The following is a 15,254-nucleotide window of genomic DNA, read 5'->3' as shown; positions in this document are numbered from 1 at the left end:
GAGGGGTAAACACTCTGGTGGGACCATTAGTTAATGTTTAGTGGTTAGTCAACGCTCAGTAAGATAATTAACGGTCAGTGAGCCGGTTATTGATTAGTTAAAGGTTCTGGTCGGTGAGATGATCTGACGGTTTCCCCCCGCCCCCCGCCCTAAAGAGATTTGATGGGGACCGCGAAGGGAGAATCACTCAGTTATCCCTGTGCTGGTTGGCTGCCCGGCAGCCAGTGGGAGCCTGGATTGGCTGCCCGGCAACCAGTGAGAGGACGGATTGTTGCGAGGTGAGCGGAAATAAAAGGCTTCGTCACGTGGTGCAGGTCCTCAGTCAGCGACAAAAGGGAGCGATGGTGAGAGGGAGAGAGAGAGAGTGGGGGAGGTGTGGGGTGGGGTTTGGTTGGGTTGAGGGCGGGGGGGGTGGCGGCGGCGGCGGCGGCGAGGAGCGCGAGGGAGGAGGCGGGGAAGAGGAGCCGGCGAACATGGGGCCGGGGGTGGGTGAGGCTGGATCCGCACCGCCCGGCCCTCCACCCGGGATCGGCCTCGGCTGCAGCGCGACCCTGGGCTCCCGCCACGTGGTGGCGGCGGGGAGACAGGCCTCAGGCCTCGGGCCTCCTGTGTTAGAGCAGCGGCATCAGGCCCAACTGTTACCTGTCCTGGGAGTGTTTGATGGGGACAGTGTAGAGGGAGCATTACTCTGTATCTAACCCTGTGCTGTACCTGTCCTGGGAGTGTTTGATGGGGACAGTGTAGAGGGAGCATTACTCTGTATCTAACCCCGTGCTGTACCTGTCCTGGGAGTGTTTGATGGGGACAGTGTAGAGACAGCTTTACTCTGTATCTAACCCCGTGCTGTACCTGTCCTGGGAGTGTTTGATGGGGACAGTGTAGAGGGAGCATTACTCTGTATCTAACCCCATTCTGTACCTGTCCTGGGAGTGTTTGATGGGGACAGTGTAGAGGGAGCTTTACTCTGTATCTAACCCCGTGCTGTACCTGTCCTGGGAGTGTTTGATGGGGACAGTGTAGAGGGAGCTTTACTCTGTATCTAACCCCGTGCTGTACCTGTCCTGGGAGTGTTTGATGGGGACGGTGTAGAGGGAGCTTTACTCTGTATCTAACCCCGTGCTGTACCTGTCCTGGGAGTGTTTGATGGGGCGGTGTAGAGGGAGCTTTACTCTGTATCTAACCCCGTGCTGTACCTGTCCTGGGAGTGTTTGATGGGGACAGTGTAGAGGGAGCTTTACTCTGTATCTAACCCCGTGCTGTACCTGTCCTGGGAGTGTTTGATGGGGACAGTGTAGAGGGAGTTTTACTCTGTATCTAACCCCGTGCTGTACCTGTCCTGGGAGTGTTTGATGGGGACGGTGTAGAGGGAGATTTACTCTGTATCTAACCCCGTGCTGTACCTGTCCTGGGAGTGTTTGGGGACAGTTTAGAGGGAGCTTTACTCTGTATCTAACCCCGTGCTGTACCTGTCCTGGGAGTGTTTGATGGGGACAGTGTAGAGGGAGATTTACTCTGTAACTAACCCCGTGCTGTACCTGTCCTGGGAGTGTTTGGGGACAGTTTAGAGGGAGCTTTACTCTGTATCTAACCCTGTGCTGTACCTGTCCTGGGAGTGTTTGATGGGGACGGTGTAGAGACAGCTTTACTCTGTATCTAAACCCGTGCTGTACCTGTCCTGGGAGTGTTTGATGGGGACAGTGTAGAGGGAGCTTTACTCTGTATCTAACCCTGTGCTGTACCTGCCCTGGGAGTGTTTGATGGGGACGGTGTAGAGGGAGCTTTATTCTGTATCTAACCCTGTGCTGTACCTGTCCTGGGAGTGTTTGATGGGACAGTTTAGAGGGAGCTTTACTCTGTATCTAACCCCGTGCTGTACCTGTCCTGGGAGTGTTTGATGGGGACAGTGTAGAGGGAGCATTACTCTGTATCTAACCCCGTGCTGTACCTGTCCTGGGAGTGTTTGATGGGGACGGTGTAGAGGAAGCATTACTCTGTATCTAACCCCGTGCTGTACCTGTCCTGGGAGTGTTTGATGGGGTTAGAAGGGTTTCGGAGCTAGAGGAAATTAGAGTGCGGAATGAGGCCTTGAAGTGTTTGGAAATCAAATCGAGAATTTTTTAAGTTTGAGGTGTGGCTTGACTGGGAGTTGGCCTTGGTCAGCGAGCACAGGGGGTGGTGCGTGAATGGGGAATGAGGCAGTACATATTTGGGTGATCTCAGGTTTACAGAGGCTAGAATAAAAATGAGAGCAGTTCAAGAGTGCACTAGATTAGTCATATATCTTGACACAACAAGCCTGGATGAGGGTTTCAGCAGCTGATGAGCTGAGTCAGGTTATGTTTCAGAGATAGAATCATAATGGCATGCGTATATGATCAGAAGCTCATCTGGGGACAAGGTTGCAAGCCTTATGGTTCAGTCTGGGACAGTTGCCTGGGGGAAGGATGGAGTCAATCACTAAGAAGTGAAATTTGTAGCAGGGTTTGAAAATAATGATTTCAATCAATTTTGGAAACAGTAGGATTGATTAAAGTGGTGATTATGACGGTGTTGATGTGGATGTTGTGATGTGAACACATGCTGCATTTTTGGCTGCCCATGGGCAGTGTGTAGATGACAAATAGGAGGGGAGTCAGGTTTAGATCCTTGGGAGGACACTAGGGGTAACAGTGTGGGCACAGGAAGAGAATCCATTGCAAGTGATTCTGAGTTAGGTGATAACGTGTTTTAAGGACTTTGCTGAGAAAACAGTTTGAAGATGGAACGGTAGTTTGCAAGCACAGCACAATGGGGTCAAGGGTTGGCTTAAAGACATGGGATGATAATGCAAGCCGGGGGGAAATGGTAATGGGACAGGTCTTTTAAAAAAGATGAAGCGAGAGGAGCTGTGATTGCAGAATAGTCCCAAAAAAAGGCAGCAATGGTTATGATCTGAAATTGCTGAACTCGGTTGCTGAATGCAGTAAACTGTAAAGCGCCCATTGGAAAGATGGTTTGCTGTTTGTCGACACGGGACTGTGGAGGAGGCCACGGGCAGAATGGGATTGGGGCAAAGAATTAAAATGATATGGAATTCCCTCCAGGGCTATGGGCCAAGTGCTGGGAAATGGAACTAGTGTAGTCAGATCTTAGTTGACCCAATAGCCTGAATGGCTTCCTTCCGTCCTGTAAATGTCTGAGCCTTCCTATCTGTCAAAAGCTCATCTGTGGCTGAACCTTTGTTAAACTCATTAACGTAACATCTGAGATATAATCAAATTCAAGTTGCTTCGTGGGGCTAACCAGGAATCCACTGCAGGTATTCAGTGAACCAACCCAATGTTCCTTTGTCCAGGTGCTGTTACATGTGTTGTTCGAGCATGCTGCTGGCTATGCATTGCTGGCAGTTAAAGAAGTTGAGGAGATCGGCCTGCTGCTACCTCAGGTGGGTGGAGTGTTTTGTGTTAAATTGAAGCTTACAGCCTTTTGCCACCAGATTTTCTGTCTTCTGTGGTTATTCCTTGCGATCTGGTTCTTGGAAAGTAGCTGGACGCAGTATCTTTCATTCATGGGATGTGGGCTTCGCTGGCTGGGCCAGCATTTATTGCCCATCCCTAGTTGCTCTTGAGAAGGTGGTGCTGAGCTGCTGCCTTGCACTGCTGCAGTCCATAGGGTGTAAGTACACCCACAGTACTGTTAGGAAGGGAGTTGCTGTATTTTGACCCAGTGACAGTGAAGGAACGGTGATAAGATTTCCAAGTCAGGATGCTGAATGACTTGGAGGGGATCTTCCAGGTGGTCGTGTTCCCATCTATCTGCTGCCTTTGTCCTTCTAAGTGGTAGTGGTCATGGGTTTGGAAGGTGCTACCTAAGGAGCCTTGCTAAGTTCCTGCAGTGCATCCTATAGATGGTACACACGCTGCCAGTGTGCATTGGTGGTGGAGGGAGTGAATGCTTGTGGATGTGGTGCCAATCAAGTGAGCTACTTTGTCCTAATGGTGTCAAGCTTCTTGAGTGTTGTGGGAGCTGCACTCATCCAGGCATGTGGAGAGTTTTTCATCACACTCCTGACTTGTGCCTTGTAGATAGTGGACAGGCTTTGGGGAGTCAGGAGGTGAGTTACTCATCACAGGATTCCTAACCTCTGACCTCCTCTTGTAGCCACAGTATTTATATGGCTAGTCCAGTTCAGTTTCTGGTCAGTCATAACCCAGGATGTTGATAGTGGGGGATTCAGTGATGGTTATGTCATGGGGCGATGATTGGATTCTTGTTGGAGATGGTCATTGCCTGGCACCAGTGTGGTGCGAATGTTACTAGCCACTTGTCAGCCCAGACATGGATATTGTCCAGGTTTTGCTGCATTTGGACATGGGCTGCTTCAGTATCTGAGGAGTCACAAATGGTGCTGGACATTGTGTAATCATCAGCAAACATCCCCACTTCTGACCTTATGGTGGAAGGAAGGTCATTGATGAAGCAGCTGAAGGTGGTTGGGCCGAGGACACTTCCCTGTAGCACTTGTTCAATATGGGACTGTCAGCCCGGATTATACATTCAGGCCGCTACCTGCCGAACCCTCGACCTACTTTATAGCTGCTGGGAGTTCCCACACCTTCCTCTGGAAAGAGAGCTGGCAGGTGAAGGATCCCTGAAACTTCAACCTTTCTCTTAACAGGTGCTGACTGACCCCTGTGTACGCCTGGCTCGGTTGGTAGCTCAATCGAAATAAAAACAGATAAATCTTGCGCTCAGCAGGCCAAGCCGAGTCTGGAGTGAGTGTTAATATTTCAGTTTAATCTTTTGTCTGGTCCTGGATTAGCTTGGTATTGCTGAAAGAGCAGGGAGTTCTCCAGATCTTTCCCCCCCTCCCCCGAACCAGTAACCAGGGAGTTCTCCTGATCTTCCCCCTGAACCAGTAACCAGGGAGTTCTCCTGATCTCCCCCGCCCCGAACCAGTAACCAGGGGGTTCTCCTGATCTCCCCCGCCCCGAACCAGTAACCAGGGGGTTCTCCTGATCACCCCCCCCCCCCGAACCAGTAACCAGGGAGTTCTCCTGATCTTCCCCCTGAACCAGTAACCAGGGAGTTCTCCTGATCTTCCCCCTGATCCAGTAACCAGGGAGTTCTCCTGATCTTCCCCCCCCCGAACCAGTAACCAGGGAGTTCTCCTGATCTTCCCCCCCTGAACCAGTAACCAGGGAGTTCTCCTGATCTTCCCCCCACCTTGAACCAGTAACCAGGGAGTTCTCCTGATCTTACCCCTGAACCAGTATCACTCATTCAATTGCTTTTTATAGAATGAGCATTAATTGCCACTGGGACCTTATCAGGACATTTTTACCAAGTTCCTCCTACCAACTACCTCAGCTGACATTACAAGCGGAGCTAACCACTGATGATCTTGGAAATAGGCCTGTACTCTCGGAATCCGGGAGGAAGGCAATTTAGTTTTTGGTGATTGGGTTGTGCTTATATGGGAGGGAGCTGAGCTGTGTTCTGTGCTGCTGGCTTTCTTGGCCCTTGCCAATACTCTTGTGTGCCACAGCTCCTAGGTTGGATTTGTTGCTTCGGCTGTTTGATGTGTGACTCTCTTCCTGTTCCAGGTGGAGGACAGTATACTGACCGTTGGCAAATTCAACAATATTGTTAAACTAGCAGCATTTTCACCATTTAAATCTGCTCAGAGTGCCCTGGAAAACATGAATGCTATTTCTGAAGGTGAGTTGTGTCTTCGCCGCACACAGTGAATCTCCTGGGCAATGCCTTGGTGTTCACTGGGATTTGTGTGTAGGGTCGGTTATTGGGTCACTAGTCAATTGAGTATTGCTGTGCCTGTCCTGACTCCATTGGGTAGTTGGAGGTGGGGTTGGTGTCAATAAATCAGCCTCAATGTCAGAGTGGTACTCTGAGAAAGCACATGACCTCAGTCTCACTACACACCCCTAACAAGCTGGCATGTAACAGCACCAACTAGTGTGTAGACTGTGTATCCACAAAAAAGTCTGTGCCTTTATGGGTTGTGAATTGGAATTTGAGTAATCAATTTCTGAAACTGCAGAGACAGCGTTCTTTCCGTTTCGCTGGAGAGCTCCCGAGGGAATAACCTAAGGGGCTGGAGGATTGTTCCCAGGGGGGTGGGGGGGCATTGAGTAGTTTGAGGGGCAGGGATTGCTCTAACAAACGGCGTTGTTTCCCGGAGGATGGTCTACCACGTGGGAGTGTTACTGTGTCGTGCGATGATGTCTCATATGTCTGTCAATCCACTGATTATCGTGAAGTGAGCTAACAGAGCTGAGCACTGGACACTGGGCTGTATCGGTATCCTAACCGTGACTCCTTTCAGACCACTAATAGTTGGCTGTGTCCCAGGTATTGTTCACGAGGACATGAGACTCCTGCTGGAGACGAACATGCCGGCTTCCAGCAAGAAAAGGAAGGTGATCCTGGGGGTGGCCGATCCGAAGATTGGCGCGGCGATCCAGGAGGAGATTGGAATCCAGTGCCAGACGGGGGGAGTGGTGGCAGAAATCCTTCGAGGTAAGAAAGGGGTTGGTGAAGAGACCGGGATCGGTGTTACACCAAGTTAGGTTTCTGACAGTAGCTGTGGGGAGTATGTTGCAAGGGATTCTGCTCATAGTGTGATCCTGACTAGTGAGGGTGTTGCTGCTTTGTCTGCTTCCTTGCTCCTAAATACACTGTGTTTGAGATTTCTCGTCCTCATGTTGAAGGGTGTTTGTGTTCTGTTGCTGAACATACCCTTTTTTTTGCTCCCTCTTTGGGGTCCTGACAAGCTCTTTGGTTTTCTGGCTTAGGGGTGCGGCTTCACTTCCACTCCTTGGTGCAGGGCCTGACTGCGCTCTCCGCTGCCAAAGCCCAGCTCGGCCTGGGGCACAGCTACTCTCGGGCCAAGGTGAAGTTCAATGTGAACCGTGCAGACAATATGATCATCCAGTCCATCAGCCTGTTGGACCAGTTAGACAAGGACATCAATACCTTCTCCATGAGAGTCAGGTAAACGGACCGGGCAGTTGCGCCCGCTGGTTGGTGTCCCTGGGCATGGTGCGGGCGTGGTGCATGAACGATCAGCAAACTAATGTCATGAAGAAACATCAAAACAAAGTGTGGTTAATGTGGAGGTGAGGGACGTGGGGTGGGCCAGGGGGTGGGGGTTGCAGCAGCTGACTGGAGAAAAATTCACACGTTGAATGATAAAACATTTTAAACAGATAGGAGGGGGTCTTGGTTCGGGGCATGTGGCTGATTGTGTGATGTGCTGCTGGGGCCTCCCTATCCTTGCCGCAGACAGTGCCTTCCGTCAGCACTGATTGCATAGAAAGAGGAGGTAGAGTACAATTCCCTGTTACACCACAGCCCTGCTTCTCCTGTTGCTCGGGCTGTATTGTTGCCAGGGAGACATCTACTATCTTAACTATGGCCTTGGGGGGAGGGGATGATGAGGATTGCTATGTGCTGGTCAGAAATTTGTAACTGGGGTGCAGTTTATAACTAACAGTTTAAAGGTGACCATCTCCGCCTCACTGTATCTCAGCAGCTGTGACCTACCTTCCTCCCCCTCTCTCTCCACAGAGAATGGTATGGGTACCACTTCCCGGAGCTCATCAAGATTGTTGCTGAGAATTACATGTACTGTCGACTGGCGAAACTGATTGGGAATCGCAAGGAGCTAACGGAGGAGAGTCTGGAACCCCTGGAGGAGATTGTAATGGACAGCGCCAAAGCCCAGGCTATCCTGGACGCAGCACGGAGCTCCATGGGTCAGTTTGGGGCTTTTGGGTGGAAGTTTTGTTGTCCTGTGCCCTTTCTAAGTTGAGGGAGAGTGTTGCCTTTATCCATTCCCGGTATAGCTGTGGTCTGAGCAGTTCGGAGACCTATTTCCAGCTCTGGTGTGCAACCATTAAGAGTTTAGATTATGTCAGGATGTGTGGAACCCGCTGTGATGATCTCTTAAACCTGTCAATCCTCTGACACAGGGTGAGGAAGATCCTTGCCTTCTGAGTGTGTTCTCTCTAAACCGGGCAAGGATTGTGTAGCGGGGCCTGTGATCAGATTTGTTCATTCTGCAGTGTAAGTCACTCTCCAAGCCGCCAGGAAATGCAAATACAGCTAAATTCGAACTTGAATAGGAGTAGGCCAGCCCTATTCATGGGGGCTGCTCTGCTCTGCCATTCAGTGAGATTCTAGCTGAACTTCTTCCTCAACTCCGCTATCCCCATATCCCTTAATTCCTCTAGTGCCCAAAAATCTTAGCAGCCTCTCTTGAAATGTACCCGGCAGCTCTGTGGGCTAGAGAATTCCAACGGTTCACAACCCTCCAAAGAAATTTTTTTCTCCTGAGTACTAAATGGCTGGCCCTGTGTGTTTATAGGTTACCCAGGGAAGCATTTGCTCAGCATTTACACTTTGAAGCCCCTTCGTTTTTAATTAGATCACCCCACATTCGTCTATACTTCAGGGACAGAAGTACTCGGACAATCCCCTCATCCCAGGAACCAGCCTAGTGAACATTCGTTCATTCCCTCTAAGGCAAGTATATCCTTCCTAAGGGAAGGAGATCAAAACTTTGCAAAGTACTCCAACTGTGACCTCGTTCATACTGTGTGTAATTGCAATAAGGCCTCTAATTCTTAACCTTAGCCTTTACTATGAAGGGATTGTGGTGTAATGCACCGTTTGCCTTCCTAATTGCTTGTTTAACCTGTTAACTTTCTGAGCTTAGTGTGCATGTTTCCTCTAGATTTATTGTGTTTTTGTTTTCTATGTTTGTACAGTGAGTGCTGTGCAGTAACTGGCTTTGCCAGGCGCTCAACAATTTAAACTCTGCGTCTCTATCTGTGGCAGGTATGGATATCTCCCCCATCGATCTTATTAATATCGAGAGCTTCTCCAGCAGAGTGGTGTCTCTGGCTGAATACAGGGCGACGCTACAGGATTACCTGCGCTCCAAGATGAGCCAGGTGGCACCCAATTTGGCTGTTCTTATTGGGGAGGTGGTAAGTGTTGTCATATGTCACCCTAATCTGTGATGGTCTTGACAGAGATTGACCAAATAACAGCCTCTGCCTGGCTGCTGTCTCTGAATCTTGTGCTGTGAATTTTTGGGCTGGGGGGTGGTTTTGGTGAAAGTTACGGCACTGAGATTTGGAGGGGGGAGTCGCTTCTGTTGCTATTTTTGTACGTTGACAGTGTTTGTATCTGTCCTCAGTGTACAGTATACTTTCACTCTGGCCCTTACACTTCCTATTCTAGTGCATGACAGTTTAGGTTATACCAGGAATGTGAAACGTTGTGATGACTTGTTAAATTTGTCAATCCTCTGACCTAACCATGAGGAAGATCGATGTTCTGAGCGTGTTCACTCTAACCCTGGTAATGGGCTATTTGAAAGGTGTAGGTGGGAGCCACAGATGTCTGCTGTGCTAGTCAAAACGAAGGAAGCCCTTATTTGTTAGCATTAGCCCCCCATCACCCCAACACTAAGTATTTGGATATGGTTAAAAGTGGGCTTACTGCATGTTTGTGTATGCTGGGATGGGCTTTTAAAAGCAGTTATTCCACAGCAAGGTTGTAGGAATATAGGGAAACCTGATGTATGCACCCCAGTGTGTGGCTGCACCATGCTCACTGAGCAGAGATACAGACCCACTTGCTTTGTGGGTGGGGCAGGAGGTGGTGAGGAAGACCTGCAACTAATTAGAAAACACCCCTTTAGCATAGCACCCTGCCCTCCATAACCAGAATCCCTGTATGCCAGGTTCAGGTAAAAGTGCCCATACTGTGAAGGCACTTGGCACCCTGGCATAGTTCTGTATCCTGCCTCTCTAAGTGGTGATGTTGGGGCTAGAGGTAGCTTCTGTTAACAGGAGGTTGGTCTTTTCTGGGTAGACATGCAGTAAATGCTAAGCCTGTTCTCTATTCCCTCTTTAGGTGGGTGCCCGCCTCATCTCCCACGCAGGCAGTCTGACGAATCTGGCAAAGTACCCAGCCTCAACAGTGCAGATCCTGGGCGCAGAGAAAGCTTTGTTCAGGTATAGCTGCTGGGTGGCTGTGGTGATGGCAGGTTACTGGGAGTCTGTGTTTGAGGCGCTGCGTATGCGTTTGCAAGCAGCGTGAGTGATAACCGACCCCAGGTTCTGAACAGCCACTGTTTTACCTCCTTTCATTGCTCCTAATGTCTAGCGTCTAAGGGGTGCAGTTTGGATTTGGATCCCTTTCATTAGGTATTTACTCAGCCTTCTGTCGCTTTCATTTTTGTAACTGATTAAAATGGGGGACGTTGTGGGTGGAGACTGAAACACGTGTTCATTTGGCTTATCCATTTTTGTGATGTGGCTTTATTGCCCATCCTCTACTGCCCTTGAGGTTCCACCTATTAGAACTGCCACAGTTCAACTGAAGGTACTTTCACAGTGTTTATTTCTGAGCTGGAGTGCTGTGTGACTTGCGGGTGGTGGTCTTTCCGTGATTCAGCTACCCTTGCCCTCCCACTTGGTAGAGGTTGCAAGTTTGGAAGATGACGAAGGAAGCTTGACAAGCTCCTGCGATGTAGATGTTGCACATTGCTGCCACTGTGTTGTTGGAGTCAGTGAATGGATAGAACGAGCTAGCGTAAATCTAGACACTTGTCTGATTGCATGCGAATGGAAGAGTGGGGGGGGGGGGGCGCATGCACTTCTAACCTCAGCTTCCTTCCCTGTCTGACTCCAGAGCTCTAAAAACCAGAGGAAACACACCAAAGTATGGCCTCATCTTCCATTCAACCTTCATAGGCAGAGCCGCTGCGAAGAACAAAGGCAGGATTTCTCGGTACCTGGCAAACAAGTGCACGATAGCGTCGAGGATTGATTGCTTCTCAGGTGAGGGGTGATCTGGGTTCAGTGAGGTGTGCAGGGTTTGAGGGGTGTAATGATCTGGGTTCAGTGGGGTGTGCAGGGTTTGAGGGGTGTAATGATCTGGGTTCAGTGGGGTGTGCAGGGTTCGAGGGGTGTAATGATCTGGGTTCAGTGGGGTGTGCAGGATTTGGCCCCAGCCGGTCAGGCAGCTGCGGTGATGTTTTGAGTATTTTTCGTCAACCGCATTTCACTCCCGTGAATGTTGACAATTTCCTTCTGAGCGCAGCCTGCCGGAGGCACAGTTCTGCTGTGATGCTGTCTAAGAGCATTTTTCAGTCTTAGCGATGTTGGCAAACCCAGTTCGAAGATTAACTCTGTTCCGGTGGAACTAGTCAATAGGGGCCAAACTGGAATCTTTTGGCATCAAGTAGGGAATGTGCTACTTCCTGGGGCTGCGTGTGTCAGTCAGGGGGGGCTGCTTCCTGGGTTTGGGGGAGGGGGAGGCGTTGGTGGTGTATGTCTCCTCCCTGGGGCTGTGTGCATGTGTTGGTGGTGGGGGAGGGGGCTGCTTCCTGGGGCTGGATGTAAGTACATATGAATTAAGAGCGTGAGAAGGCAATTTGATCCCTTGAGCTGTTCTGCTATTTGATAAGATCGTGGCTGACCTGATTATGACCTCAACCCCCTGACCTGCAACATTCCATTTGCCTTCCTAATCACTTGCTCTGAGCTAAGTTTTTGCGATTCACGCTCCGAGTTCTGCAATCTTTTCTATATAAATAACATACTGCTTTTCTTCTTGCCAAAGTGAACAAGTTCCATCTTTTCCTATGTATACTCCCATCTGCCCGATATTTGCCCACTCACTTAACCTACCTCTCTTTGCCAATTCTGTATCTTCACAACCTAATTCTTCTACCCGCCTTTGTAACATCTCAGCAAATTTAGCGTCCCATACATTTGGTCCCTTCATCCCAAGTTTGTGAATAGTTGAGGCCCCAGCTCTTTGGTATTCCACTAGTTACAGCTTGCCAACCTGAAAACAACTCCCTGATTGGATTGAGATATTTCTAAGTATCTAGCTATAAATAACCCTTTTAACAGTCGAGATTCTGACATTTTCCCCATGCCAGATGTTAGGCTAACTGATCTGTGGTGTTGTGCTTTCTGTCTCCCTCCTTTCTTGAATGGAGGTGTCGCAAATAGTGACCTTTACAGAATCTAGGGAATTTTGGACCATTAAAACCAACACATCTACTATCTCAAAAGCCACTCCTTTTACGAGCTTAGGAGGAAGTCCAAGGGGACCTGGGGATTTATCAGCTTTTAGTTTAATAATTATCTCAGTACCCTTTCTCTGCTGATTGGAATTGTTTTAAACTCCTTTCATCTCCTGATTTACAAGTATTTCTGGGATGTTATTTGTATCCTCTACCGTGAAGGCAGACAATTGAGTTCAACAATCTGTTCAACGCTTGGCTGTTTCCTTATTTTCCACTATTATTTCCCCAGATTCAGTCTCTAGCGGACCAACGCTCACTTTAGCTACACTTATTTTCAAATACCTGTAGAAACTTTTATTTTTTTTTTTCTTTTGAGCTGGTTTCCTTCCAGACTTAATCCTTATAACTTTCCTCTCTCACTCCTTGTTACTTTTTTAGTTACCCTTTGCTGGTTTTTAAATGTCTCCAGCCCCATGTGAGGGGCCTGTTCCCTGGGGCTTGAGTGTATGTCTCCGGGGGTGGGAGGACGACTCCCAGGGCTGTTCTTGGGTAATTCTCCAGAGCTTGGGGTGGGAGAGAAAGCTGATCGTTGTGTGTCTGATCTTTCTCCTGTAGCTGATTATCCTTCACCCCCTCAGCCGATCTCGTTGTTGTTCATTTCAGAAATCCCCACCAGCGTATTTGGAGGCAAACTGCGAGACCAGGTTGAAGAGCGATTAGCATTCTATGAAACTGGTGAAGCTCCACGCAAAAATAGTGATGTTATGAAGGAGGCTGCCACAGAGGTGAGCGGGCTGCGGGTTTCCTTCCCTGAGGACGTACGTCAATCCCTAACCCCCCCCCACCCCAGTCACACTTACTGGGTTTTTTTTAACTCATTTACTAATGGTGGCTTCCCGATTAGTAGTCCATTGACGTATCCACTACATTACCATACTCTCTGGCGCTGCTGTTGGCTGGGCATGATCTTTTGGAGATGATGCAAACCTTGACACTGACGAGATACCGTGGAGGGGAACAAGAAACCTGATTTAATGAGGCTGATCCAATGGGATCCATCCAGTAAATGACAGCTCAGCCCTGCCCTAACATTGGACTGGGGCTGGAAGGGGACTAACCGGCGTGTAGTAGCCTCGCTGTGCACATGCGCGGTGGTGTGGCTCAGACTTCTGAGTGTCTTGTTTCTGTTCTGTTCCCAGGCGGCTGAAGTGACAGCAAAATTGAAGAGAAAGATGGAGAAGAAAGAGAAGAGGAAGAAGAAAAGAGAGAAAAGGATGCTGGAGGCCCTGGCTGCTGGGGAAGAGGAGGGGGAGAAGGAGGAACCAGCTGCAAAAAGAGCCAAAACGGAGAGTGAGGTGAGGGGAGGGGGGGAATAACACAGATGTCTTTGGGCTAAAAGCTCCTAGGTCACTGCCACACTCACTGAATCCTTTTGTGCAGGAGAACGAAGATGCAGAAGTGGAGGCGAAGAAGGGGAAAAAGAAGAAGAAAATGACTGAGGACAAACAGGCGGTGAACAGCTCGTCAAACAGTCTCCAGGAAATACCCGTCCAGAAGACGAAGCAACAGCTTGTGGCAGAGGGACCAGAAACCCCGGTGTCAGACAAGAGGAAGAAAAAGAAAAAACCCAAGTCTGACTAGGAGCGGCTGGCGACTGCCCTCTTCATGTGAACTGTCCCTCTGTAAATCGGTCAGGCAGACTAGGCTGTCCCTCTGTAAATCGGTCAGGCAGACTAGGCTGTCCCTCTGTAAATCGGTCAGGCAGACTAGGCTGTCCCTCTGTAAATCGGTCAGGCAGACTAGGCTGTCCCTCTAAATCGGTCAGAGATGGATTATTTTTTTACAAATGTTTTATTTAGCTTGGTCTGGAGTGTGAGCGCTACCTTTTGTGCTTATACTGAGGCCTCTGACATGCCCAGGGTTCTAGTGCTGGGCATGAGGCTCAGCTACTCCATTATGTCCAGGTTTGCTCCTGTGTGCTGTTTGAGGAACTACCTTCAGTGTATTAGCTGTGTGGCAGGTACCACTAGTATTCATGCCTGGTTTGTGCTGGCTCAGGTCAGATTTACAAGACTGGTAGCTTGCCAGGGCCTGGTATATTTGCAGCGATTGATGCAGTGGTTACAGCACCAGTATTATGCTGGTCAGCACCAGTAGAAAGACAGCACTTCAGTAGGCTGGGGTCAGACTTGGTGACACTGGTCTGAGGTCAATTTACTGTGCTGGTGGGGAGAGGGGTTGGTTAAAAATCAGTGATACGTCCATCCTGGAGTTTGTAAATGTGTACAGTTAATAAAATTCAATACAATGACAAGTCCAGTGTGCTGTAAGATTTCGGTCTGCAGTTACAGGAGTCAGTATCTTGCACTGAAGCAGAAAATGATTGTGTGGCTGTGGAATTGCTTTAGCATTAATATAAGGAGTCCAATGGACCTGTCTAGTTAATGTAACACCAGGAATAACAGCAATAAAGGCCAATATTTCATTTGTGTGAATGACCAGCTGTGCCTGCGTGTTGATTTATTGTGACTCACCTGGATCCCTCTGTATTTAACTTCTGCTTTTCCAATCTTACTGCCAAAGTGGACCTCCTCACATTTTATTCATTCACAGGATGTGGGCTTCGCTGGCTAGGCCAGCATTTATGGCCCATCCCTTAAAGTGACCCCTTTATCCTGACTGTTTCCGGTTAGTTAGCTTAACCCTCTATCCACGCTAAAAGATGGCCCCAAACACCATGAGCTCTTGTGCAGTAAATGTTTATGCAGCACCTCACTGAACGCCTTTTGGAAATCCAAATACATTACATCTACTGGTTCCCCTTTATCCATCCTGGTTGTCACATTCTCAAATCTAATAACTTGTCATATTGCCCTTTCACAAAACTATATCAACTCCGATTGTATTGTGTCCTGCTACCACTACCTCAATAATATCAGAACTTTCCTTATGACACGTTAGGTTAACAAGCCCATAGTTTCCTGCTTTCTGTCTCACCCCTATCTTGAACAGAGGTATTATACTTAGTTTTCCACTAGGACCTTTCCGGAATCTGGAAGTTTGGCACCTATAAATTCCCAATCTCTGCAGCCTTTTTTAAAACCCAAGGATTCGATTGAGTGGGTTGGTCAGCCTTTAATCCCATTAGTTTACCCAGCACTTATTCTGTTGTGATCATGATTATAATTCTCCCTCCAGC

The 15,254-nt window shown here is 48.9% G+C and overlaps 1 protein-coding gene and 3 non-coding genes across 6 annotated transcripts; all 4 read left to right on the top strand.

The window, feature by feature from the left end:
- The first annotated feature begins 300 nt into the window (after nucleotides 1-300).
- nop56 (NOP56 ribonucleoprotein homolog) lies at nucleotides 301-14,554 on the top strand. 3 transcript variants are annotated; one of them, XM_041194360.1, is made up of 13 exons: nucleotides 323-344; nucleotides 3,335-3,424; nucleotides 5,586-5,700; nucleotides 6,352-6,519; nucleotides 6,795-6,993; nucleotides 7,570-7,757; nucleotides 8,842-8,993; nucleotides 9,928-10,028; nucleotides 10,708-10,856; nucleotides 12,719-12,840; nucleotides 13,255-13,410; nucleotides 13,496-13,741; nucleotides 13,775-14,554. In XM_041194360.1, exons 1-12 carry the CDS (start codon nucleotides 342-344, stop codon nucleotides 13,694-13,696), a joined length of 1,644 nt encoding a protein of 547 aa, XP_041050294.1. In that variant the 5' UTR covers nucleotides 323-341; the 3' UTR covers nucleotides 13,697-13,741; nucleotides 13,775-14,554. The 3 variants fall into 3 exon arrangements, with proteins under 3 accessions (XP_041050286.1, XP_041050294.1, XP_041050301.1); XM_041194352.1 differs by having other exon boundaries at nucleotides 301-344; nucleotides 13,496-14,554; XM_041194367.1 differs by lacking the exon at nucleotides 323-344 and adding an exon at nucleotides 4,658-4,754 and having other exon boundaries at nucleotides 13,496-14,554.
- LOC121285852 lies at nucleotides 7,263-7,401 on the top strand. The gene has a single exon (XR_005944812.1). It is a non-coding gene; the product is annotated as a small nucleolar RNA SNORA51 (small nucleolar RNA).
- LOC121285839 lies at nucleotides 11,042-11,116 on the top strand. Its single transcript, XR_005944804.1, has one exon. It is a non-coding gene; the product is annotated as a small nucleolar RNA SNORD56 (small nucleolar RNA).
- On the top strand, nucleotides 13,027-13,102 carry LOC121285833. The gene has a single exon (XR_005944802.1). It is a non-coding gene; the product is annotated as a small nucleolar RNA SNORD57 (small nucleolar RNA).
- Nucleotides 14,555-15,254: the final 700 nt, after the last annotated feature.

Source organism: Carcharodon carcharias, chromosome 1 (genome assembly GCF_017639515.1).
Source record: "Carcharodon carcharias isolate sCarCar2 chromosome 1, sCarCar2.pri, whole genome shotgun sequence".
NCBI classification, from domain to species: Eukaryota; Metazoa; Chordata; class Chondrichthyes; order Lamniformes; family Lamnidae; genus Carcharodon; species Carcharodon carcharias.
Note: the sequence above shows the minus strand (reverse complement) of the source record. Positions and strands in the feature narration are given on the sequence as shown.